The 27,001-nt window shown below is 42.7% G+C and overlaps 2 protein-coding genes across 4 annotated transcripts; both read right to left on the bottom strand.

Moving 5' to 3' along the window:
• Window positions 1–727: 727 nt before the first annotated feature.
• On the bottom strand, window positions 728–9,963 carry NUP35 (nucleoporin 35). Of its 3 annotated transcripts, XM_074910469.1 has the most exons (10): window positions 9,596–9,961; window positions 8,699–8,869; window positions 6,592–6,719; window positions 5,501–5,561; window positions 4,726–4,858; window positions 4,277–4,346; window positions 4,061–4,189; window positions 1,736–1,903; window positions 1,293–1,366; window positions 728–934 (listed from the first exon to the last, which is right to left on the bottom strand). In XM_074910469.1, the coding sequence occupies exons 1-10, from the start codon at window positions 9,627–9,629 to the stop codon at window positions 910–912; spliced, it is 993 nt and encodes a 330-aa protein (XP_074766570.1). In that variant the 5' UTR covers window positions 9,630–9,961; the 3' UTR covers window positions 728–909. The 3 variants fall into 3 exon arrangements, with proteins under 3 accessions (XP_074766570.1, XP_074766572.1, XP_074766571.1); XM_074910471.1 differs by having other exon boundaries at window positions 728–1,366; window positions 6,592–6,728; window positions 8,693–8,869; window positions 9,596–9,963; XM_074910470.1 differs by having other exon boundaries at window positions 728–1,366; window positions 9,596–9,957.
• A 774-nt stretch (window positions 9,964–10,737) lies between these two features.
• On the bottom strand, window positions 10,738–16,846 carry DUSP19 (dual specificity phosphatase 19). Its single transcript, XM_074911327.1, has 4 exons — window positions 16,536–16,846; window positions 16,263–16,309; window positions 15,092–15,244; window positions 10,738–11,389 (listed from the first exon to the last, which is right to left on the bottom strand). Exons 1-4 carry the CDS (start codon window positions 16,753–16,755, stop codon window positions 11,168–11,170), a joined length of 642 nt encoding a protein of 213 aa, XP_074767428.1. The 5' UTR covers window positions 16,756–16,846; the 3' UTR covers window positions 10,738–11,167.
• Between the last annotated feature and the right edge of the window lie 10,155 nt (window positions 16,847–27,001).

Below are 27,001 nucleotides of genomic sequence, written 5' to 3'. Positions count from 1 at the left end.
TGAAGTATGTACCCACACACCAGTAAGCAGAGAAAAAGCGGGTGAAATAGAAGCTAGATCAAAGAAAAATTTCTGTCCTCTAGAGTTTAAACGCTCCGAATGCCTTGTCATTCCTTAACGGGCGATCACTGAGACTCGAGCAGGTGGACTTCACCCTGGCCTCCGTCAGCTCTGGCAGCAGATGACACCTTAAGGGTTTTGGTAGCCGAGAGGCCTCCCAGCTCAGGGGAGATGCTGGTCACAGGCCACTGCGATCCAGGAGAGCTCAAAGGGTCTCCCCTGTGGTTGCAGTTTACAGGGTCCGAGATAACTGACTTCTGTCAGATGCCTTTTGCTCACGCCCAGCTCGAACAAAGTATTCTGGTGCCTTCCAGCAGTTGCACAAGAACTTGATGAATGTGCAACTCTGCTGCTGTTCCCATTTGACCTTAGGAGATGATGGGCTGTTACAAACGTTTCTGAGCAATCTGGGGCCGGGGAGGGGGGGGCAGAGGGCAGGAGCCAGGCTCATCAAGGGAGCCCCTTAACCTTAGCAGTCCTTATCTCCATAGCCTGGTGTATAGTTCGGGGGAGGTGGGTGGAATCACACCTGGCACCAAGCAGCCCAGCAAGGGGAAGAGAGGAAGGGTAAGGATTGCACCACCACAATCATACTTCAGCTTGGAGCACTGCACATAGTTTTCCCTAACAGATTTCATACTTGTTTAAAAAACAACCCAAGAAAAACTTGACTTATTTAGCTTTATTAATAAAATGAAGAAATAAAAGATTGCTATGACATTTAGAACATGACACCAGAGAATTATAAACCAGCAATGAATCCTAATGAAAATTACAATCACATATACTAAGAGCAGTCCCTGTCCCTGGGAGCCAGCTATGCATAGTGTTCTTCCTGCAAATAGCCCATCATCTTTCCAGAAAAGAGAAAACCCTATAAAATGAAAAGGCATCAGTAAATATAGCTGCCATTTTACACATTTCCAACTTACTGGGAAGTAATTCACAGAAAGTAATAACAGAGGAAAAGTCCATGCTCCTGTTTTTAATACAATCATGCCATCGGAGCACAAATGGGAAGAAGCACTTCTATTTACACTTTGTTTTTAAAACTGTGTGTACATGGCCATCATTTAAAGTGCAAGCTACATGTTTGCTGAATTAACTGAAGGCATAACAGGCAAGATGTAAGTTAAAATACTGCCACCAGTAGTTATACAACTAGCCACAGATGCCAGTAGCATATTTCAAACCCTGACCAACTTAGTGAGCTACTTCCTATCGAATATTACCAGCCGAACACATATTCCATTGCTTTAGATACAATGCTCTCATCTTTCCGAGGAGTTTGTCTGTCAGAAACCACCTAGAAGCCAGAGGGAAAGAGGGAGAGAGAAAATAAAGAGAATCGGTCAACACAGAGTTGATTCTTTTTATACTAACCAGGTTTTTTTTTTCGTGAAGTACTACTGTATTTTGACAAAATACGTTTGAAAGATTTTCCAAACAAGCTCTTAACCTCTGGAAAAGTGACAGGTCATCAATGTATTATTTGTTGTTATTATTATCACTTCAGAGACTGAACAGACTGAGTTTGTACTTGAACCACAACTTTAAAGAAATGACAGAAGATAAAGGCTGGCTAACGTCACACTGATGTTAACATCTGTACAGCCTCAGGCAACTAAAGGGATATAGCACAATGAAACACATGCTTCTGTTTCCCTTAAAATACCTGATAGTCACTAGTGGAAGCTTTATACGCCGTTGCAAGCGGTCTCATTGTAGAAATTCTTGCAGTATTATTTGCAGGTTGTACTGGTGTGCTGACAGATTTTGTAGGTGGAGTGGAAAGTGAAGACTTTGAGGGTGCAGAGCTTCTTTCAAAGTTTTCCATCACACCCTTAAAAAGACAGTTAATACAATGTAAATAAATACTACAAAGCAGTACTTAAATCTTTATTATAAATACTATCGAGTATTACATATTATCTAGACTTATTTGAAAAAGTATGTACATGTCTCCAAGTAAGAAAAGACCACAGGTAAAGGGCCTGTCACTACAGACAGAGCACACAAGCACACACCACCACCACCAAGACTTTTCCTCACTGGAATCATTTACATGTTGGGTTATGCCACTGCAGAGGAGTGGAAGCCTGTCATCTGCTCACTGGATATACTGCATGACAGCCAAGTTTGAAACACTACAGAGAAACTAAACTGTAAGACTCGTGGCAAACTCCAGGCAGTAACTTTTTCAGGCCCACTTGAACTAAGTAGCGTAACATCTTCTCTCTAAACACTTGTAAAATAGCTCACCTGATCCACACAGGACAGTCTCCAAGCCTTTACCAACTCGCAGCTCTCCGCTCAGATTCAACTTGCCAAGGAATTTCACTCAGTCCCCTTTAGCAAATGCTAGAAAAGGAGTCAGAATGCTCCGTTTTGCAAGCTTAAGTTTAGAAAGAAACCCACGTAGAACGGAAGAGGCAGCAAGTGACTTCATAGGAAACACAAGCTCCACAGGAACCCAGAGAAAACAAGACGGGAAGTGACAACCAGCCTGAGAAGATCCTATTGGCTTCATTTAGACTCAGTCGAGCACAGCACTCAACCAGCCTGAAGGCAGCAGATACAAAGGACAGCTGGCAGGGAACAGCTAGCCAAAATACAGGACAGCACTGGTGTCCAGTGTGGGTGGCAGCTGACTCTGCTCAGCTCAAGGGGAACCCACAGAACTAACTGCTACTTGAAAATCAGAAGCTGGAGCACTGCTGTCAAATCCATCGCATCCAGTTTTCAACTGCAAGGAGGAGTTTCACGGTATAACGCCAAACCCTCAAGGGGCTGGTCTCCAGAAATCTCTCTTCCCTCCAAAATTACAGGCTATGAGTTTATTTATTAACATTTGAAAGCGGACACTCTCCACCAAAGACACAGAGAATCCAAAAGCAAAAAAGATCAGACACCTGACAATTCAGTGTCTGAGACTGGAGTTCTCAACCTTTCCTTCACCACAGACCCCCTTTAAACGCCTTTCGTGGCTGCGGACCACCAAGACTTATTTCAAGATTTAAAGCACTAGACCGCATCAAATATTTAGTTCCATTTCCTCATGGAGGATCTTCAAATTTGCAGAAAAGGGGAAATAAGGTCATCTATTCATGCACACACTCCTATTAAAATATCTTTATTGCAATGATTCCATATGACTTTAAAATAACAGCATCACCCCTCTTCTCAAAGGGCTCGTTTCATTGTATTTTAACATGCAAATTCCTAACTTGATGCCAATTTTTACATTAAAATTTGATGAAAAGTTTTACAATGCCTTTCACCTCCCCTCTTGTTGGTCTGTGTTCAGTCACCATATACTTTTGTTTATGGCTCCAAGGCTGGCACTTGGAGGAACAAATTTCAGCCCCATGGTGGCCCTCAAGAGGGCCGTTGGGTTAAGAAAATGTCTTTAAGAAAGAGTGGGTCCCACCACCCCTACTAGCACTGATATGTCAGGGCAGGTGTGGGGTAGGGGCTGAAGTCTGAGAGAAGCATTGAGGGAAGGAGCTGTGGGAAAAGGAGACACAGGGCTGCCATGAGCCTGACCAAATCCTTCCAGTCTGGTGTACTAAGATAAACTGAAAAGCCAGAATCACATAGAGAGTCACATGAAAAAAGGGACAATTAGGAGCAGTAGCAGTCTTAAGCTGCCATCACAGATCTATTTCAGCCCCTAAAGGCCAAAAACTCCAGTCTGGGAAACTTATCCCAACTGACTCATATGTTATGGTTTAACTTCACGTCTTGTACAGCAACGTCATTCCCTGCACTGCAACTTTCAAGGAGCACCAAGGTTTCCCATCATGACCCTTCTCAGCAGGAAATTTTGTCAAATACTCAAGAAAAACTCATGTAAGGAGTTATAACTGACTATGCCTATATAACCCAACTACCACCGCTTTGCAACTCAAGAAGAAAAAACGTTAAACGGGTCAGGGAAAACAGAGGAAGCCCAAAAGCAGAGTGCCTTGTATTTAAGTAAAAGCAGCTGTTAGCTTACTTTGTCTATGCACGGCTTGACACCAATCATGATGGATTCACCAAAAATCCTTCCATCTTTGCTTAAGGCTTTCCGGGCTTGAAGCTTAGACTGGTATCGAATATGCATCCAGTTCCCTGTGTTGGACATCTGTATGAGATTAAGGGAAACTGAAATTCAGCCTCTTCAAGAATGAGACAGAATGTTTTCAGAAACAAGTCTCAAACTAAGACGTACCACATGCTTTAATATATTTCCATACTGAGCAAACTGTAGAAGAATATATGAAGCTGATGCCTGAGGAAATCTGAAAGACAGAAAAACAACCTCAGAATATTGTAAGGAGTAGTTGAACAATTCTGGTGCTCAAATACAACCCTATGAAGGGTTTTTAGAAATCCAAGAGACCAGCGTGTTAATGCCATTGTAGAAGCAGTGACTTGAGGAATATTATCTCCCAGGCATTTTTACTTCACCACACACCTCAATGGGAGAATTGAAACCTGAAAAAATTAACATGTAGCTTAAGGAGCTTCACTAAAATAAGTGCATTTGCTGGCTTTAACCACAGCTGTATTTCCTGCTGAACCTAGGACTGCCACACGACAACAACACCCAAGTACTTCTTTCCATACGTTGCAAAGACTTCACCCATGGTTTTTCTAATACTTTGAAAACCAACTTACCCAAATACAGTTACCCAGGTGTCGTCAAGTTGATCATCTGAAGTCAGGGAATCACCCTGAGTATAAAAAGGGTCCAGCTGAGCAGGAGAAAGAGTAGTCTTCCTAGGCTGCCCAGGACTGAACATACTTGAAGCTGTCAAATTGAAACAGCATTGTGTAACAAATTACTTTTGCAAGACGGATAAGCCTAAGAGCCTACAGTAAAAGAATAAATCCAGTATCAACCATTTCACTTGTACGTGGCAGAGTTTGATGGCGATTTATTGCAGACACAGACAAAGAGTAAGTTAATCCACGCTTCACATCTGCAAGCATGCTATTAAGCTTTATGAGTAGCAACCTAGCTGTCTCCTTGGCCTCTGAACACAAACATCTTAACACAGAATCCAAACAGGAATAAGACACAGAACTACGCTTAGCAGGAAAACACATGTTCGTGCACCAGACAGGAAACCTTATGGAGGTGGAAGGCAACCCATCAATCTCAGCTGCTTCACTCAAGTACAAGTTTTGTGCTCAGTTCAACAACACATTTGCAATAAGGAAGAAGCAAAGCCGATGGAAATTCAGTCACTCTCAGAATAGAAAGTATCTCCTATTCACATCCACATACCTTTGCAAAGCTAGTAAACAAAGAGGCAACTCCTTCACAAACTAGCAAGGAGTTGACGTAGCTTAAACTGCAATGATTTTTGTGTATTAAGGAAAGCAGTAAGGAAGCATAGCTATATAAATATATAAAAAAAATACATATATATTTTGACAGGACATCTACCTGTTCCAGGAGTTGATGGCATCGTTCCCGCCAACGGGCTCTGTGTTAGCAAAAAGCTGGCCTGCGTTAAAACACAGAAAGTAACAAATCATTCCTACAGGTGATCTCTTCTGACCTAAGTAGTGCATTTCCAGGTAACTTAAGCATCAGGCAAGAATATTAACTGGTTGCCTGATGCTCCTCCAAAGTTTTAAGACTGAGAACAGACATTCGCATGTCTATTTAATCAAACAGGATTACCAGAAGTTATTTGACAATGCTACTACACTCTACCACGCAGCCTAGCGATAACTTGGACACCCAGGAGGCCTCAAGTATTACATGCAGGAATTTCCACCTGATTCCTAGGCCTTAGAAGAGAATGCAGTTCACATTCCTGATCAGAGGCTTAAATGCAACTATCAAAGAAAGCATGGGAGTGTAGATCAAACTACAGAAGGGAAACATCACAAGCAACAGGATTCCAGCGTCTGTCTACAATGTTTTATCATCTAACAAGAAAGAGCTACTAGTACACAAGAATAGAACTTATTTAGGCTTAGGGTGAGCTTTAGGTAACAGGAACTGAAAAATCCATTACCTAACAGCAATCACAAATGCTCTGTGAATCCAAGTAGCTTTAGGTATCGACACTCTATAAATTGACCTTAGAGTTCAACTTGTTCAAAATGGGCATCGCACTATTGCTGGAGATGGATAGTAATTCACAAATTCACGTGCATCCTGATGGAAAGGATGCCAGTATCACAAGTTACCAGCACCCGATTCACACTGTCTAAAGGGCTTAGAAATCATGGGAGCATAACCCCCCACTTGTATTCCTCATCACTAGGCATCTTTTCCCTCGACCTGCACTCTTCACTCTCTACAGCATCAGAAATCACTAACAGGAGATAACTTGATGACTGCAGCTCCCATTTAGGCCACACAGGAACAGGCACACCAAACACCCAGACCAAGCAACAGCAGGACCTGAAGGCTCGCCAGTCACTTTGCTACAGCACTTTATACAACACAGTGAAAGAATTCACTCAAGCAGTAAGCTACCGCCCATCTTCTGCTAAGAAGAGCCCAGTGCCTAAGCCACTTACTGGTCTTCTTGAGGTCAGAGGTGTTGATCCAAGTCCGGGACTAGACAGTTCATCATATATGCTTCGAACTGGTGGAGCACCGCTCTTATCTTTATGTGTGGGGACTACTGGCTGTGGGGGAGATCCTCCTGCAATTCAAAGGAACAAATGAAAAGTGTGAGAAACTTCTAGTTTTACTCCGCTGCTACTTGTTCTCGAAAGGCCAGCAATAAATTCGCCATGAAAGACTCTTCATTGTTTCACTGGAGGTTTGCTAAACCATCTGGCCTACCAAACTCTTCAGGTTTCAATGTTCTACACAAGAATATCGCCTCTGTGTCAGAAACTGCCTCCTTACACAAACATCACCTCAAACTTCCAGACCTCTTCTTAACCCCGAACCCCGTATATTCACCTCTTACACGCACTTGTTCTTTTTATGAAGAACATAGCTACATCTTCCCATTTTAAGGCAGGTTTGTAGTCTCTGAAACAATGGAAATACACGAACTTCCCTATAGCAGAGATGCACGAGCAAGGTTCTTTTTTCAGACCTGAGACATTCTCCATGCTAAAGAGCCACAGCAAAGCGCACACAGACGCTGCACATGCCGTCACATGCCCACCATCCGAATTCCCTTCCTTCCCATGTAATTTCATATTAAGTAAAATCATAAGCTCTTGAAAGCAGGGACTAGCTTGCATTTAGACAGGATGAAGTTAAGCCACCTGCTCTCCCACTTTGTTAACTTTGGGACTGCCAATACAACAGAGAATTAAACTGAGGGAAAGATCCTGACGTGGATCTCAACACTTTGTGTGGGTTTACCCCCGGAAAAAAACAGACGAGTAGCTTGACTTAACAGTTTTCACCTGCAAAACATCTGGAAATTAAGCTTTACCAAAGTACTTTCCCATCCTAAATTCTGAGCTTCAAGGCTTCTGTCTGAACTGTTGAACGCATCCAAGAACCATTAGAGTGTACTATATAAAGCACTCTCCCACCACGGTTTTCAGTTTAATCCTTAATCATTCATTTTGGGAGGACTGTGTTAGTATCTAGAATTGATACTCTGAGGCTGTAATAAACCCTTTCCAAACCAGTTAGGTGACATTCACATGACTACTTCCTATTTCACAAACACTTTCCCAAGAGGCTTCGGGGGGACGGGGGAACAGGACGGGGACTGACAAGAGCAAGAAGCAGGAAACCAACAGACCACCAATCACAGAATATCTCAAGCTGGAAGGGACCCATAAGGGTCACCGAGTCCAATTCTGCTTGAAATGGAAAGGAGAGAAAATTTAAAATTATCTTGCAGTTCTTTAATCCTCCCTTTCTCCTGCAAAGCGACCAGCACACTAACACCACCAGACATTTAGATTATGCCAACCCTTTAAATACAAATACTAAGATCTCCCATGACATTAAATAAATCAGCAAAGCTGTTAACCACTCGTACTTCTCAGACAAGAAAGCAGACATAGGAAACCACCACCTTAGAAACATGGGGAAGGACGTTTTCTAGTCACATCAGTTAGGTGGTTGGCTAGAAATGAACATCTACAGCTAGGAAAAGTCACTTCTCCAGCCCAATTACAGCAGGCATCAACGCTGTAAACACAACCACCAGATACCAACTAAGAAGTATTTTTCAGGTTCACCTCCATACAGTTTTTATCAGACAAGTCTGACAATCTGTAAGCGACTTTCTACAACTCTTTGCAAAGAAAGCAGCAGCTTGCACAAGCTGCACTTCGCTTGCCAGCAGACACCTCTGTTTGAAACAGAGAACACTGATGGCCGCACGTGCAACCGACTTGTAAAGGGCTGTGGAAATTCATTTTCTACTAGGAGAGGTTCTCATTACCTTCCCTGTAAAAGCAACCTTTGCTGGCACCAAAACGGCCGTGTTTAAAACACTCATTAAACTTCACTTTCCTTTGAAAAGTTTAGCCAAACTCCATGGAATACACTCAACCACCATTTTTCCAATGAACAGAGTTCATTTACAGCAAGTTATACAACTGTAAGAAAGCAATTCTGCAGCAGCCACATAGAACAGCAAGCAAGACAAACCCCGTTTTTACTTTCAGGACAATTTGTCAGCATTTAACCAATTCTGACCTGCAAGTAGCGGAGACCTCATTTCCATGACGGCGACGGAAGGGCCGCTTGAAGCACGTGGCTGGGGAGTCGCTGGAGCAGGTACATCGCCCATCAGGAATCCAGGAAGAAATTGCGCGCTGGCGCCCGGTTTGGGAGATGTCGGGGAGCCCAGAGTCATCGGCTCAGCTCCTGCGTGAACGAAAACCAAACTGAAAACCACGGGAAGAAGCAGCCACACGATCGCGGCTTTGCCACTGCTTGAACAGCGGCTCGATTAGAGGAACAAGTCTACGGGCAGTGCCTAAGGCGGTTCTAGTCATCTGCTTTCCAAGGAAGCAAAGTTCATCCCCATCTCGGGGGTTTGGCAACGACAAGAACTGCCACGCTAATACCTGGCTGTCAAAAGAGACCGACTGCTTTGGTCACGGCCGGATTCTGGGCTGGAGGGTCGTTACGCTTTGGGGGTTGCTCTGAAGCTGTTGCCTAGAGAACTGCCACCAGGCCAAGGCCGGACTCTCCCCCGCCGGCCGGTTCCAACGCGCTCGGGCAGAGCCCCGCGGGCTCCCGCCTGCCACACCGCGGCTCCCCCGCCGCCACAGCCGGCCTCGCCGCACGACGGAGCCCTCCCGCCGTTCCGGGGTGCTTCCCTACGCCTCCTCACACGACGGAGCACCGGCTGCCGGCTGGAAGCCCACGGCAACCTTGCCCCGGCTTTCCCCCAGGGGAAGGCGCTCATCCTGCCGCGGCCTCCCGTCGCCCCCGCCCGGAGCGGGGAGCCAGCCCCGGCCGCGGGCCCCTCACCGGCCCGGCGGAGCGCGGGCAGCGCCGGAGAGAAGAGCCGGGCAGCAGCCACCGAGCCGGCGCGGCGGTCGGGGAAGCCCAAGGGGGCGGGAGCGGCCCCACGGCCCGGCTCACCTGCGGGCGGCGGCTCCACGGCGAAGGCGGCCATGCCGGCCCGCGCGCGGGAAAGTCTACCAGCAGCTCCGCCGGGCGCCGTCGACCGGGACGGCAACTTCCTCCCGCCGTCACTTCCGCTCTCTGGTGAGCCGCCCCCTTTCCCCCCGCCTGCGGCAGCGGCCCTCCCGGGCGGCCCCCGGCTAACTAACAACGGCCGCCGCGGGCTACCAACGGCGGCCCCCGCCACAGTCGTTACACGCGGGACTTAAAAGAACCGCAGTTATTCCTGGATTATTTCTGCGGCCTCAGCACTCCTCAACCTGCCGCTGGGATGAGCCGGGAAATCTCGCTCACCGGGGAAAAATCCGCTTCCAGGGCTGACAGCACCCACAGCCACCCGCATCCGCAATGGGAACGGGGAAATGATGACCACAGAATAGCCATCAGATGCGGGGGGGGGGAACCTAAACCTTGTGGCGGCACGAGTCATTAAGACTGAGAACACGGCTCAGGGTAGTTCCTACGGAAATGACATGCTACATCTCAAACTAGCAATGCTGGGCTATAGTATCTATCGGTTCTTCCAACCAAACCATTCAAATCACTTTTAGCACAGATTTTACCCAAACACACTATTCTTTTTATTTTATTGGCTATTCATATGTCAAACCCTTTAGAACCGGCATGAAGGCCACAAAAAATACCATTCAAATCTTTCATAATTGGTGGTTTTTTTAAACATGCCATTCCAGCCTGAAATTGGTCAGGAGTGTCAAAGTTACCTGTCCTTTGATGTCTGTTCTTTATACATGATGTAGAATTGAGCGAGGGGATAGCAAATGATGCCCCAATGCACAGGAGAGGCAGTAGCAACAAGTCGCAGATAGGTCGATATAAACATTTTTTGTATTTCCACCAAAATCATCTAATAAAAAAAACCCCTGATAGCCTAGTTCCAGCACTTGGGAAACATCACGTGCTAGTGCATTTCATATCACTACCTGATGAAAAACAGCAGAAAGACTTGAAGCATTATAGGATCCTAACACATTTTTGAACAGCCTCAAAAGACCATCTGTTTTAATTTCCAAAACTATTTAATGGCTGGCTAGCCCACAAAATTCAGTAAAATCCTCTCTAGTTGCAACAGACATTTCAAATCCAATATCAAAGTACTTTATTATACGAACATTTCATTACCTAGATTTTACAACCAACTAGAACACACAGATTTGATTTAGTATTAAGCAGGACAGGCAACTTAGTTGACCTGCCTTTTCTGACAGTTCAATAAAAAACCAGCTTTCTGTTTTTTTCTAACACTACAAGGAATACTGAACTTTATCTTTTTATTAGTAACCTAGAAAGAGCTTGTTCTTGGTCAAAATCATCTCCAAAAGTAGTGAAATCCCATTTGGTCTTTAGATTATGTGCCAAAAAAAAAAAGGAGAGGGGTCAAGAGGAAATAAGAAAAAGTAAAAAAGTGAAGACTTTAAAATGCACATGTGAAAGGAGACTGCAAAATGACAGAGTACATCCAACATCTGTTACTGTATTCTCAAAACACGATGTTTCACTTCTCCCTTTTGATCAGTCATGATCATTTATGCTTCCATTTGCCTTTATATTCTGTTCTTGGTACTTGTGAAGCTGCTCCATGAAGCCAGGATTTGGACAAGCCACAGGCCTTGCGTTTTTCACCAAGGAAAAGGCTCTAGCAAAACTCAGTCTTTCTGAATTCATTAGAAAACCAATGACTACTGCGGCTGCACGGGAGACTCCTGCATTACAGTGGACCAGTACCACACCATCCTTCAAGAAAGAAATGAGACATAAGTTGGGATATTCATTAAGTAGATAGCAACAAGTCTTAAAAACTTTATATAAAAATCTATCAAGACTTATTAAAAGCTACCTGCTGAGCTCGAAGAAAAGATATCGTGTGATTTGCAACAAATCTCTACCTCCCCATCACACCACTGGTACAACTGTAGTGGCTGGTTCAGCTGGTACTACAAAGGTCCCTTAATGGGGGACTAAGGTTCAAAATGGAACCTACTAAACCTCCCCGTAAATTCACAAATGTTTCTCCTGGTGATTAAATTCAGGCTTATCCTGAATTATCTATAAAATTAATATTTTTATCCTACTTAAACATTTCCCATACAACCTCTGAGACACCTGAATGACTCTGAAAATACACTGCAAGTTTTGTTACAAAGACAACTAGACAATCTAGTGTGGCTTAGGTAATGTTTCCAACACTAGAGTTTTGTGCTGGTTTGTGCTGTTTTCATATTTGTACATCAGACTATGACCTTGAAAAGGCTCGGTCCAAACTGTGAAACACCAGTTTCACAAAAAAAGACTTTAGTATCTCCATATTCTGAAAAAAGATACTGAAATACAACACAGTGTGCTCAGGTATTTGAGGCTAAACAAATACATTCTAGATATAAATGGCCTGCTCTGTCTGCCCTTAACAGGCACAGATTACTCAATGGCCATTTTACCCACAGTAAAAAAAAGACCTTGTAATCGATAGGGTTCTGTTCCAGGAACTTTATGACTTGCGTTACAGACTAGGGAGTCGCAATTACCTGGTATATTAATAAATGCACGGAGCGGAAAATGGTTCCTGCTCCAAAAATCTTCCAGTTTAAATAAGACAAAAAGGTATGAAATTGAGCATTATCCTTGTTGAAGAAATGCCAAGCTGAGACTAGAAGAATAACTTGCTCAGGGTAACACAACAAGCTTATGGCAGAGCGAGGAACTGCTTCCCAGCACAATGAATCACAATACCACCCTTTTTTGCAAGAGAAATCACAACCCCTTTGTCTGGTGGAAACTGTCATCTTCATTCCCTTTCTCACATTCACAGGAGAACGCTTCCTGACCACACAGACTACAGCAGAGTACAAAGCAGACATGTACAGGTATTTCAACTACCTGAGGAAGTACCAGTGGTGACCCGTAAATCCACTATCTCCTTTATAATAATGGCATTAAAATTATGACATTAAAAATTAAATTTATGCCACTGTTAAGGAAGCAATTGCTGAAGCTTATCCACTGTAGATCTGGAGTAGTTTTTACTGATTTAATGGGAGTTATTTTAGATATAACACACGATAATTGAGATGTACATCTAACAGTGGCACTGAGGGTAAAAAAAAAAAAAGCATGGAAAGTAATCTTTTTTTTTTCTTGCACAGGCCATGCTTTATTTTCCTTTTTCACATTTTTAAATATTTTTTTTAATTAGTGTTCTGTTGTACATTGCCAAAAATTATATAGAGATATCCTCAGAATGAACCTGAAAATTACTGAACATGGGCAATAACATTAAACCGAATTTAATGCTGAGAACATTTATCTTTCCTTGCTGAACCCGACTGTTTCTTTATACAAAGATGAATTTGGCATGTAATTCTTAACTAATTTTGTGTTAGATATGAATACAGAATAAAAGTGAAAAACAGATTGCAAATATGAAATTAATCTCTATTTACCAAGAACTCCTTGCTCTGATCCTGATAGCCTAACCTTCACCTACCCAGAAATGGTCCATGGCCTTGCCAGAACCTCTTAAGATTCAAGACCGAGTTGTTTTTCTAAGATTTTTATATACAGGGAAGCAAAATCACTTTCCACCAAGAGAAAAGGTGATTATACTGTGCTTATACACAGTGGGCAAAAAGCCTCACTAAGGAAAGAAATTAAAAAGAAGCATAAAGCTTTTGGTGAAGAGCCATAGGTTAATGTAATTCCTTAGGGAAACACTTTACTTTGCAGTGGTGCCAGGGTTTTTTCTTTAGGAGGGACAGAGGGAGCAATGAGGAGAGATGTTCATGAATGAGCTAATATTTCCTCCCTGGAAAGACAAGAATTTAGGCGTTTTACAATTAGATATTAAACAGAAAGATAGAATAATATCCCTCATTCATAGCACTATGATCTGACATGGGTCACCTAACATGTCATGGAAAATCTGCCTGCCAGTTTGGAGCCTAGAAGAAAAGCTGAGCTCTGATCAGTATCAGAATTTGTACCATGGTGTCTACAGACTTGAGCAGTTACAGTTTTAGAAAAGTCAGTCCTGTTACAAGTACAACTGACAGTAACTTACTGAACAGTGCAGGCTTTACGTGCATTCTCAAATTGAAGTGCTGTCTCAACAATGAGCATCTCTCCCTCCCCCATGTTAGGAGATGAAGCAGTAGTATCTCTTTGTGATTACTTAAACAGAAAAGCACTTTGTGATACAATTTATCGTAAGCTCTTTTAGCACTATTTTGACAAAGCAAATGAAGTGAACCAAACCATCCAGAGATCTCTCTCTGCATACTACTATCACAGGCTTCATGAACTGACCCTGGAGAATATCTACTACACCAATTACTTGCTCTTTCACCCAACTGTCCCATTAGAAAACTGTTAATATTGCTATAAAAAGTTTTCAGGAAAACACCTTATCTTACAAAATAGTAACTGGCACATAAACACCAAAGGCAGAAAGCAACACTATGCAGTTATGAATGGCAAGTCTCATTTAGAAACGAAGTGGAAACCGTAACTAGAAACCCTGATAAGGTCATTAAGTGACAATGTGTATCACATAGCTCGTAAATGATAAATGAGAGAAGGAAAGAACATTGCATGACACAAAGAAAGCTGGGACAAGATTATCTTCTTTTATCCCAATCTATGTAAATAATGAATATGGTAGATATGGTGGAATAATGTGCAATAAGGTTTTGTTGTCAAGTGATAGTTTTGATACCAAAGCAATGGTTGTCATGAATTACACAGTAAGCCTCAATTTAACAAATATGAGTCAGGGATGGTCTCGGTTACAGACACGTCTGCCAAGCAACCCCAGAAGGAGTCCCATCACCCTATTTCCAATGTCATGTCTTTTTCAGGATTTTGTTAGCAGTTAAATCACTGGTTGGCTCCAAGACTACTAACACATTCTCGGACAGCCTTGGTACATAATTATATGTGGATTCATAGCTCAAAGTGCTGCACTTTCAATGGATGATCAAGGAAAAACACCAGGATGGTGGACAGCTGCTGACAAACCACACAGATCCGTAAAAGCCCTGTTAGGCTTTCTGCTAATCTGAAACAACATTCCTGATGGAGAAATTATAGAAAGTAAAAAAGTTTCCCTCTGTCAGATGTAGTTACTTGGCATTACAATGGGCTTTCTTCATGTGAAGTCAACCACTGCTCCAACACTATTTAAGAAGCATTTCTCTAAAACATCCAAAGACAGTCATTCTAAAAAAGCAATAGTGGAGGGAATCTGGATTGATAGCAGTGCCACATCTCTAGGAATGCTTAGAAATTACGTGGATTCTCTATCTGAAATTCAAAAAGACAATGGCATAACTATTCACTTGGTACCATACTTTCTTTTGACAAAAGATGCTGCTTTAGATTTTAAATAGGGTAGTAAATAAGCTAAACAGGTAACCAGTAGCATTAATTATTGATATACTGTACCTGGATCTTGGCTTTCTCAATAAATTCAAAACATTCTGGGAAATAGGAGATAATATCAGTTTCTGGGAGGTCCAAAATAGAAATGGTCTTGTATATAAAGTCATTGAGGAAGGCATTTTGGACTCCATATGCCACGTTTAGAACATGCGTAACCTAAGTCCAAAACAAAAGGGAAAAGAAAATAGGTATGTTCTGAAGACAGCAAGCAAAATAAGCAGTTGCAAAAGTGGATTTTTCTTCAGGCATACACAAGTTGTAACTTACACAACTGCACTGTTGTACATGCATATGCTGTCTATGGTGTGCTTTTCTCCAAGCAAAGTTTTACTGCTGTATTAAAATATATTGTGATAAAAATCAGTTTTCTTCTTGTTTTTTTTTTAAGAGGAAATTAAAAGATCTGTGCTCAACCAAACACTGGGTAAAGTAAGGATTTTCAATAAAAAAATAGAGTTGTCAATACATAGATGGAAAGTAAAAGAGAAAGCAATTGGAATGAGAGGACAAACCACCCAACTATCCCCCAAATTTCAAGTCTGCCCTAACCCGTCAGTTTGAAGTTTCTTCCACTGAGTTGCCCATTTGCACCATTTGCTGGAGCAGAAGGATTTCAGAGTAAACTATACCTGCACCAGGCAGGGGAGATCACCTCTAGCCTCCTGCCATCTTTGTGCAGGCTATGGCCAGGTTGTGGGTTATTTTAACTTACAGTGAAGTGACATTTAGATGGCACCAGATGCCAGACTGGTGCACTCCCTGTCCTGCAGAAGCACCACTGTCCGAAGGCCTTATCACCCCGTTACCGTAACAGAGAAAAAGACCAAAGTTCGGGACAGACTTAGAGCTGCTGCTTTGAGGGTTTTTTGTTTCATCAATCCCCGAGAGGCAAGGCGGCCTGATGCTGCTGAGCGTCTGAAACCGAGCCACATATGGCAATGCGGGAATCCCTTCCAGAAAAACGGCTCTAAACAATCATCAGCCTTGCAGCAAAGGATTTCTGTTTCTTGAGAAGCTCACAGGCATCCACCCATCTGCAAATGGAGCAGCCTCTTAAAAGTGCAAATACACCACAACTTCTCTTAAAGTTATTTGAGAATATTTTAGACTTTTTAACTTAAAAAAGAAATCCGCTAGCAAGCACTACGCAAGGTGCATTTCCGTGTAATGTTACCTTATACTTTCTCATCGTCTCCAGGTCGTGAGCAGCATCCTGCGACCCTGAAGAGAAAGCGAGCCGGTTACCGGGCTAAACCCCTTCCCGGCAGGCAGCCCCGCGCCCTCAGCCCCGCCGGGGAGATCCCGGGCCCGCCGCCCCACCAAGCGCTTGCCCGGCCGGGTGAACCGCGGCCTTTCGCGGGGCGGCGATTCGCCCGCCACCCCCCGCCCGGGCCCAGGCGAGGCGGGAGAAGGCGCGCAGCCGCCGCCGCCCCCCGGCCCCACTCACCCAGCAGCAGCCAGGGCTTCACGACGCCGACCTGGAGGTCGGCGCTGAGGTCCCGCACGTAGCCGCCGCCGGGCGCCGCCTCCGCCTCCTCCTCCACCTGCAGACAGGCGCCGCGCCACGTCTCGATGATCCTCCTGCCCGTCAGTGTCGTCACGCGGGTGCGCTGCTTCCGCAGGTTGGCCCTGGAGAAGCTGCGGATCTCCTGGGTGAGGGAGTGCATGGCCCGGGCCGCGCCGCTCGCCCCGCGACTGACGGCCAGGCCGCCCGGACCCGCCTCACCCCGCCCGGACCCACCGCCCGCCGCCCGGCCACGCCTCCCGCCGCCCGGCCACGCCTCCCGCCGCCCGGCCACGCCTCCCGCCGCCCGGCCACGCCTCACGCCGCCCGGGCCCGCCTCTCACCGCCCCGCCCCGCCTCACGCCGCCCGGCCACGCCGCCCGGCCCGGCCCGCCCCTCCCCGTCCGTGATTGGCCCCACTGGGTGCTCGTCCCTCGGGGGCGGTGCCTCGGCGCGGAGGCGCGGGGCGGGCGGCCTAGGCTACTCTCAGCGGCGATGGCGGCAGCGCGGGGTGCGGAGCGGGTTGTGCAGCCCGGTTTCGCAGCCCGGTTTCGCCGCGGGAAGGGGGTGCTTGGGCTGGGCCGCCGTGGCCTTTCTCTGCCCGCTGCGTCCAGCCTTCGGAACGGCAGGTGTGGGGAGTAGCTCCCTGCGAGGCGCTCAGGTCGCTTTACGAGAGCTGTGAGTGCCTTGGGTGGCATCAGACACAGATTTGCCAGCGCTTTTTCCTTAATTCTTACAAGCCTGGGAGAAAGTTTTGGGTTCACCTAAAACTTTGTCTTCTTAATTAAATTTTTGTTGCTTGTAGGGTTTTGGTCGGCCAGTAAAAGAATGCAGCAAGTGTAATTAAAGCAGCCTTCCGGTTGAAAATGTCCATATTTAAAATAAGCGCTGCTTTTCCAAAACACAGATTGTGCAGCAATGCCTGTCTGACTGGCACTTGCTTTGTGGGAAACTATTGTAAATGGAAAGTGTTAGAATTAAATACTTCCCCCCCCCCCCCCAAGTCACTGAGCTAGTGACCAAAGGCTAAGCAAAATCAGACCTTTCTTTTTACCAAAGAGGCAACGTAAGAGGAAGATTGACGCAAGGTGAGGCTGGTTTTCCCTTATTCCCCAGCCACTTAACGCCCATGCTTTCATGGAGTACTACTTGTAGTGTTATACAGCTAGTACATATGTATGTGAAATTTTTGGTTTTGAAGTTAATGGTAATACTGTTAGCTTAAATTGTGCCAGAAATAATTTTTTTTTTAACAATCCTCCATGCTGGTTTGTAGAATAAGGATGTATTACTACAGTAATTCCCTCCTGATGTTTTGATTACAATATTCCTCAAACCTATGCTGGCAGTATATGATGACTCTGAAAAGGTCCTTCTGATGGTTTCCTAGAATGCAGTACTTAGCAAAGCAAATTAGCTTCATGTAAAGAGGCCTACAAATGCCTTGTCAATTCAAGAAGCAGAGAACAGTGTTAGGAACTGCAAGAGCATAAGTTATTTATAGGAATGCCAGAGGCAATCTTCTGACAGGAATTAGACATAAAATCAAGTTCATCTGAAGAAGGCAGAGGTACCCCACACACTGTCTGGAAAAGCAAGTCTAAACCAAGAGGTAAAATCAAGGAAGATGCTCAGGGCAGGGAGAGGAGCAGAACAGAGGTCTGGGCTGGATCAGAGATCATGGTAACAAAGGTGCCAAGCAGGAGGCTTTAGGACAAAACATAATTCTTAGCAATTGCATTACGCAACAAAAATTAAATTTTAAATAGAAGTGGGAGGTTTTGTAACATTCTGCATGGTACGTGTGTATTCAGTAGCCTCTCTGGAAGTGGACTGGGGCTCATTGCAGGTAACTTCAAACAATAATGATGTAGAAGTTGATTGATTCATTTTTGTTAAGGTCTAATGAATAACTTTGATGCAATTGATCAGAAGAAAGCAATGGAGAGCTTTAGGTCTGTGGGTTAAGCCAGCAATTGCATAGTATTTCATGGCTGTTTTCCAAGCTGTGTTGGCTTGCTACAGCTGCCCCTGAGGAAGACCAAGAACAGCAGGGTACCATGCAGGAGAGTCTCATGCGCCAAAAAACGGAGCAAAATTTGCCTGCAGTCCAGACCCAGAAGCCTGCCATTAGAGTAGCAAGGCTGTAGGTGCTTTGTAACCAACTTCTGCCTCATACAAGTAAGTATGGGGCATGCTGTGTAAGTGTTTGCAAGAATAAGCTGTGACAGTTCTGTAAGATACTTACAATTAAACTTAATAATAAAACTACATGTTGCTTCTTAACCTCTGATGAAGAGCCTGCAATATGTGTTGTCACAGAAAGGCAACTGACTCCGAAGTATAATTGAGTCATTTGCTGCTAGGAAAGTTTATCATTGTTATAACTACATTAAACACCAGGGGTCACTACTGGACATAAAATCTGTACTATTATCTCTGCAATACAAGTATTCTCCAGATGTTTACATGCAGAATAAGTATATTATTATTTCATTAGTGTGTCTGCATCATAAGCATTAGCTCTATCCTAAATATTCATAGATGTTATTTTTTGTGATGCAGGCATTTACATGCTGTTGTTAGTTGTTCATACTTTCCATTACAAGATAGAAAGGAAGGTCATTGTGAGATTAGAGTTTTAAACTGGGATCTCAGTTCACAGATGAGCACTTTCTCTTGCGTGCCTTGCTGTCTTCTTAAAAGATATGTCAGGAGCTAGATGCTGTCTCCACTTCACTGGTTGAATGCATAAATGGTATCACTGGATCTTCAGGTTTTGAATACACTACCTACCAATGCAAATGCAGTAGTTTTAAGCCATTTTTAAGTTCATGGTTCTCCTCTTTTGTCTGTCAAGAAATTCACTAGAACCTGTTCTAGTGGGTATAAACTAAGAAGTATGTAACTTGATACTAATTATTACAGAAAGCAGCTTGTACATACTCAGAAAGCTCATATGACAGTACATCATCTCTGTTGTATTCCAGTATTCCTTCCAGTATTCATTTTGGTCTAGATACTGCCTGTACTTATCAGTGCAAAAAGGCTAGCTTCTATCAGAGAAACAAAACGCAGACATTCCAGATAGCTGACTCTGAGAAACCAGCCTTGCACTCTGAAGAATGCATATGTTAGAGGGCTGAACTTGGCTGTAAAATGTACAAAAAATTGAGAGTTGATTGCTCATGGTAGTAATTTAACTGAAGTGGAGAGTCAAACCCTAATTAGTAAACTAATCACATTTCAAACTGAAATAACCAGATGACTTTGAGGAGTAAGATAAACAGGGCAAAATTTAAAATCGGCTAATATCTAACTAATAATATAAGCCTCTGCTGCAGACTGTACATTCATTAGCTGAAAACAACTGAGAAGTTGAAAATAACTGTGTGCTCCCATTGGTCACCAGATGACTGTGAATCATTAATGTAGTGTGGTGATGAAAAAGGCAAGCATGACCGTAGAATGCGTCAGGAGGTATTTAAAATAGGGAGAAGGAAATAATAATAATGCTATTGTATAAAGTTCTAATAAGCCTTTTCTGAAGTGCATTGTGCTATTTCAGGGTGACTGTACTTGTATTTGGAACAAATGCAAAGACTAGCCTAAAGCTTAAATTGCGCTATTGCACCAGATCCCTCTGTGCTACTCGGACCCCTTGGGGCAGGCAGTTCCTGTCCATACTGACTTGAGTGGGAGTAGCCCCCGACATAATAGCTATTTCACCACCATTTGTACCAAATCACATCTAAACACTCCTAGCCATGACTTGCCTGACTCGGACACCGCAGCATGGTGTGCCCCACACAGCGTGGGGGCCCTTACCTGATGCAGAGTCTCAGTTTCAGCTTTGCAGACTTGCCAAGACAAGATACCTACTCCTGCTGTCTTTCCTATTTCTGAAGAAGTGAGCAGTTTGGAGGCACAAGCTCAGGATCATTCACAGCATAAGCAACAGGGCAAGGCAGTACACGGGAGGATGACTGGAGCATGACATACTAGAGGGAAAAATCACATTTCCCTTCTGAGGCATTTGCTTTGGCATATGTTTGTGCTTTGTGCCATCTCCCTCATGTAGAGAGGTTTGGGCTGAAACACAACCACTGATTTGTTGTCATCCATTTATTTTTCCATCCTTTGGACTTGTCTACATCTAGCAGGCATGGAAAGAATATTCTGGAAGAAAACTAGAGTCCCGGCAAAGTAAGAGTGGAGTTAATGGAGAATGACTTGTCCTCTTCTCCAGACTGGTTGTGTACCTTTGTCCTATATGCTGAATGAGGATGCAGGCACTACCTGGTACCCAGTACCATGCCTGGAAAATCTATCTTAAGTGGGATCCTGCCTGCGAAGTGAAACATACGGCCTTAAACAGTGTAGACAAAACCTTGAAATGTCATTTTATGGGGAAGAATGATTTTGTAGCAAAGCCTCTTCTGGAACAGAATATAGTGAAGAGTGAAAAGTCCACAAGGTCTCTCAGTTTTGTGTACTGAGGTCACTACATCACTGAGGTGAACCATACAGGCCTAAGAAACTGTAAGTTTGCCAATTATTGTAGGGTTTTTTTCTTCCAGGATGGGAGGAAGAAGGGGTGAAGGCAGGGGCAGATGGTTAAGTATATGGCATTTTAAAAGTGTTGCCATAGTTGTGAGTCCCAATGAGGAAAGCGATGGGAAGCAGGACCATGCTGAAGGCTGTGTACAGGAAGTCATCAGAACAAAGAGTTGACAGGGCATTCCTACACATATTACTGCAGTTGCAGGTACTGTGACTTAGTGGTTAGTGAGCCAAGATTCAGTGTAAGGTGCTAGTTTGTTTTTGGATCTCTGGCTCTGGCAGTCTGTAACATGTTAGAAGCCCTAGACCCTATTGGCTAAACAATGTGCAGTGAGTCAGAATGGGGTAAGGCCAGAGATGGTGGGAGTCATCTGGAAATTTTGTTGTGCTTTGGATCTACATAATTGTGGTGCTCATTTACTGCTGCAGAGGGTTTCCCATTGTAAGGGATAGTATATATCCTAAGCACACATTTACATGTCCTCTCTTCCTCTACCCCTTTAACATTCAAATCAAAACATCCATTAAAGCTATGCTTCTAATGTATGCTATATCATTCTTGATCAGCTTTACCTATGCTGTGCTTCTTCAGGTGAGAGCAGAGGATGCATCTTGGTCCAGCCTGGAAATAGAGCCAGTTTCTCAAGTCTCTGGGTCTGTAGCCTGGGAGTCTGAGCTGGTGATCTGACTCTGACAATGTGCATGTGAAAGCCCAGTCCACGCTGCACAAGACAGTGAACCATCAGAGGCCCAGCAGTTGCTCCTAGTAATACTGGTAAGTCTGCAGACCTCCTCCAAACACTGCCTTCTGTCCCTGGCCTGAAGGGTAGGCAGCTTCTCTTGATTTCATTTATTTATTTCAAGCAGCATTGTTTGCTGGTTCTTATAAAGGTAGCCTGAACCAGTGGTGTTTCCACTGGCAAATTTCCTCATATCACTGCAGGGAAATTTCCCCAGAAGCAAAGCTATGCCCATAACCAAAGGCACAGCCCTACAAACACTTATCAGGGCATTTCTCTCTGCTCTCACCACACTTTGTGAGAAATGCATGCAAATGAGCAGGCTGATTCACTGATCTAAAGATGTATATTATGGTGTGTCACAGATTATGCTGAATAATGAGGACTGAGGAACAGAGTAGAATGCAAAGCTGAAATGTTTAATAGCCATAGGGAGTATCCCTGGGTACTGATTGGTGTGAGGAAGATCTGGCCCAACTTATATGTCTGTGTTGCCTAAGTAGGATTTGAATTCCACTCCCATTTGTGCTCAGGTTTCTCTTCTCCAGCAGCACTTTGACTTGCTTTAGTGCAGTCATGTGTGAGCAAAGATAGATAGATAGATAGATAGATAGAGAGATAAATGATAGATAGATAGATAGATAGATAGATAGATAGATAGATAGATAGATGATAGATAGATAGATATGAAATGTCTTGGTGTAGTAAAGACACAGGCAAAGTTAATCACGAAAAGGAACAGTCTGTTAAGAGACTACAAAAATGTGACCCATTTTAACAAAAATGTACATGTACAAGACACCTTCCATTCAGGCTAGCTGCTCTGCAAAGGGATGATGGTTAATTATACACTTAGCACAGACGATCAGTCACCAAGGCAGTTGTTTTACACTATTTGTGTGTTAATTCTTTTTAAGAATACCTTCAGTTCAGGAAAAACAACTTAGAATAAGTTAACTTTCCAGTAAGGCCTGAAAGGAGCCTGTAAGGGTCAGGACCTTGGAAAAGAGAAGAGGAAATCTGAGCTTTTCAAGAGAAATTTTGTTAACATAGGTGAGTTGCTGTAATATTGTCAAGTCCTTTGAAACCCAAAGCATGGTTTTCTTTCTTCATTTTAGGGGGCAGGGGTGAAGTAAATGGTAAACTTACAATTTTTCAATGCTGACCATTATAGCTACTCACATTTTTTTATCAGGACACTCAAAAGAGCAATTTCCATTCTGCACTTCAGCTTCTAGCAGCCTACTTCTGCATAAATGCAATTAATCCGTCTCCCAACCTTCCTGTTTCTCTACAGGTTTATTTCAGTGGTCATTCAAAGACATTAGAGCTACTGTAGAACAAAAGTCCCCAAAAGTTTCTCTCTCAGCAAAGACCAAGCCTGCAGCCTGGAAAGTTAAAATTAAAGAACATAAAATCAAAATTTATTTCAGAGTTCTCGTAGCACCTTATGTGTAACTTTTGCTTGTGTGTAACTTCCACAGGCATAATAAAATATTAATGTTATGATTTGTACCAGGATGCATAGCAGGTTTTTCTAGCTTCACAGAGTTCAAGAAGGAAACCATTATAGCTTCTAGTCAGGATCATAAACCCAATGCAGTAGGAGAATTATTTTTTAGGTTAGCTTAGTCAGACATTGAAGTAGGACCTATTTTTACTGTTTAGCATGAAGAGATGCCTTCTGTAAGTAGGGGTTAAGGTGAAGTGGAACATCCACAAGCATAACATCTCACTTCCTTCAAAAAAAACCCTACTGGAGAATACGGTTACTCTGCATGCCCTTTTTCTTGCCTTAGCATATTGCTAATGTTGCATTGTACTTGCATGCTTGTGTGTGGGAAGAAGTTCACTGCAGGCAGGGAAGGAAAATGAAGCTATCTGTGCCCTATCTCATTGTACATCTGTATCTTGATCCAGCCAGCCTAGAGTTTCCTAATAACTTCCATCCCACTAACAAGGAGAGATCTCAGTTTCCTTTCCCTTTAAAAATACAAATACACTCAGGCAGCTGCTGGCCTATATTACTTCATCAAATTCTTGTCCTGTCCTACAGAACGCAATTAAGCTAAGTGAGCCTTTGCTACAGAATCCTAAACATTTGCATGGGTTCAGAAGGTGATGGGTGCATTCATAGAAGAGAAGTAGATCAACACACATTAAATGCAAGCCACAAGGTCCCAGAGCCACAAGCTGCTGGAGTCTGGGAGTATATTCTGCAGAAGCAGTGGTATGTTCTCACACTCTTCTTTAGGGCTCCATTCTTTGGCCCTGGGAGAGAGACAGGATACTGAGCTGGATGGGCTTTTGGTCTGACCAAATTCTTATGTTTTTATTTCCTTCCTGGTCAAGTGAATAATAAAAATCAGTAAGCTTAGAATTATAAAGCTTAAAGATTCCATAAAATCACTTCATATTTTAATTACACAAAATCCCTGACCCCAGAGGGTATATCTGTGAACTGTAGGAGGATACAAATCGCAGGTGACAGAGTTAAGGCTTACTAGTGCATACTGTCGATGGGATAAATTTGTAATGTGGTATTGCACATGTCAGCAAAGAAAGCAATACTACTGGGATTCATTTTTGCTGTGAGGACTGAGATAGATGCATCTATCAATATTTGGGGGATAGTTGAAAGTATTTGAAACCCAGGGCTTCAAAAACAAGGAGAAAACTGATAACTTAAAGGTAAGAGATTTCTAGAAAAAGAGGTGTCATCCTTGATATACGCATACGCGCACACACAGATGAGAAAAAAATGATCAGTTTTGGTATACTGCAGAGTCAAAGAATGACCCAGATTGATCTAAACTTCTTAGCGTTTACTATTTTTCTTTTATTCTTCAATAAGCAGACAGACTGAAAGGTCAGGAGTTTTTAACTATGTCTTCTCTTTGAGTATTTCAGTAAAGTACAGAATCATTCTGCTTCAACTCAAGAGTTACTCCTAACTTTATCTTATTTAATCGTTACTTTTAAAGCAGCCAAAAGCTTCCATTCTGTTTGCTTATTAAAATAATGGATTATATGATTATTTTTGTGGAATTAATTTTGACATGTAGACCATAAATGGATTCAAGATGATGTAGCAATGATAATGTTTTCTGATTTACTTTAGAAAAAAACATGTAATTCATTTAAACTTAGACTAATGATAGAAAATTACAAATTTGGGTGTCAGTATCAATGCATTTGATGTAATTAATTTACTACTTTGATAACATCTTAATCAGGAAGATTTCTTACCTTTGGGACTATCTTGTCAAAATAAGTCATGACCAGCATTTCCCTTTCTTCCTTTTCCCCCTATGTGCTTTAACCACACTTTCAAAATCACCAAAAGCTTTCTGAATAACACTGTCCTTGAATGTGAAAGACTGCTTAGTATTTAGAGTGACAGTCAATGACTTTTTGTGAGCAGCGCTAAGAGTTCTTGGCTTCACCTTAATTTTAAAACTTCACAATTTTTCAGAAGATGGAATAGCTGTTTTCTGTCCAACCCTAAACAATGAGCTTCATTAATTCAAGCAGATGAAATCTCTGATGCTGCTTTGTTAGTGGCATCCCTTGTTACTGAAACATAATTCAGCAAGTTGAACGAGAGACTATTTCTGACATGAGCACTATCTATGAAGGGAAAAGATTTTCCTGAATTACAGATAATTATTTTTTGTGAGTAGCACATGCTAGTTTATTAACAGTTTCACTATCAACATCACAAAATATCGCAGGTAAAAAAAAAAAAAAAAACAGAACCCAACCCTGGAAGTTATATATGTAATGACTTATACATACAAGCCAATCAAACATGTTAAAAGGAATTTAGGGGGACATCCTTTTAAAAAAAAAATAAAAAAACAACAACAAAAACCCCCCCGAACATTACAACAACAAAAACCCTGAAAATTTTATCACCAAAGAAGAAATGTGTGTGAAAAGCCCTAAATGTAGTAGAACTAATCTATCTAAGGAGATCCACTGGGAATAATTGGTATATTTAGATCTTATAATTAATGATTTTATCACTTTTAGGCATCCTTAAAATTATGTTTGTATTATTTCACATTCTGCTTTATAACTCTTAAAAGTATGACTTAAATTGAAAAAAAAAAATTAACATACACAAAATATTAGTTCTTCAACTAATCTATATAAGCAAATTCTTTGATATCTAGTCATCTACTTCAGTGAAGGCAATCATGCGGTGTTTCCCTAGAGAACAAACCATTAGGAAATAAGTACTTTCAAAGTACTTCTCCCTGTGGTAAAATTACCACACCTGATTTCCCCATAAGCAAAATTTTCTATATCTTATGTCAAAGAAGAGCAAACTTGGCTATTTGAACAGCAAATGTTAAGATGCAGAATTATCCCATCTGTTTTCTCAAGTAATGCAAATTTGAAGTGATGACCACATACCTTTTTTATTGTGACAATCTTAGTAACCACTGAACTTGAGTTCTGAGCTACGATTATTTGAAGTTTGAGAACTCCTCAGTGTTCACAGCCTTATCCTGTCCTGCTACCCTTCTCCACGCATAGGGATTCACACTGCATACCAGTGACAGACTTTTGTCATATCTATCACAGTATTATTTCCATTTCGGTTTTAAGTTGTATATTTCTGTGCTGTGTGAAACAACTGTTGTGTTTTATTATACCCTCAAATGATTCATATCGCTTTGTCAAATGGAGAAAACATTCCAGATTGAAATGTGGAAGATAACTGTAGTAGTTTTTAAAAATTTTTTTCCCAGTTTGTCACAGCTCATGGGTGTGACAGTTTGGGTGATGCTTGTGTCATCTTTCTCCACACATTTTATCTATAAAAACCTACAGCTGGACTGTTCTGTCATATGTAAACATGCTTTTAAAGGGAACATTTTAGCTTAATTTTTACTATAATCAGTATTCAAAATCCCTACTGACTGGTAAATGTGATTCCTAGAAACAGTGGGGGAAAACCATTCATTCTATGGGTGTTCCTTGACTAAAATTTCCCTTCCCTAAATGTATGGTAAGTTTAAGGCAGAGGGCTTCTTTCTTAGTCTTTGCTGAATGGAACTTAAAAGCTATTGTATTTAAAGAGGTACGTGCTATTCC

The sequence above is a fragment of the Athene noctua genome, chromosome 7, assembly GCF_965140245.1.
Source record: "Athene noctua chromosome 7, bAthNoc1.hap1.1, whole genome shotgun sequence".
Classification (NCBI taxonomy): Eukaryota; Metazoa; Chordata; class Aves; order Strigiformes; family Strigidae; genus Athene; species Athene noctua.
The sequence above is the reverse complement of the archived record's forward strand: the minus strand, read 5'-3'. Positions and strand labels throughout refer to the sequence as shown.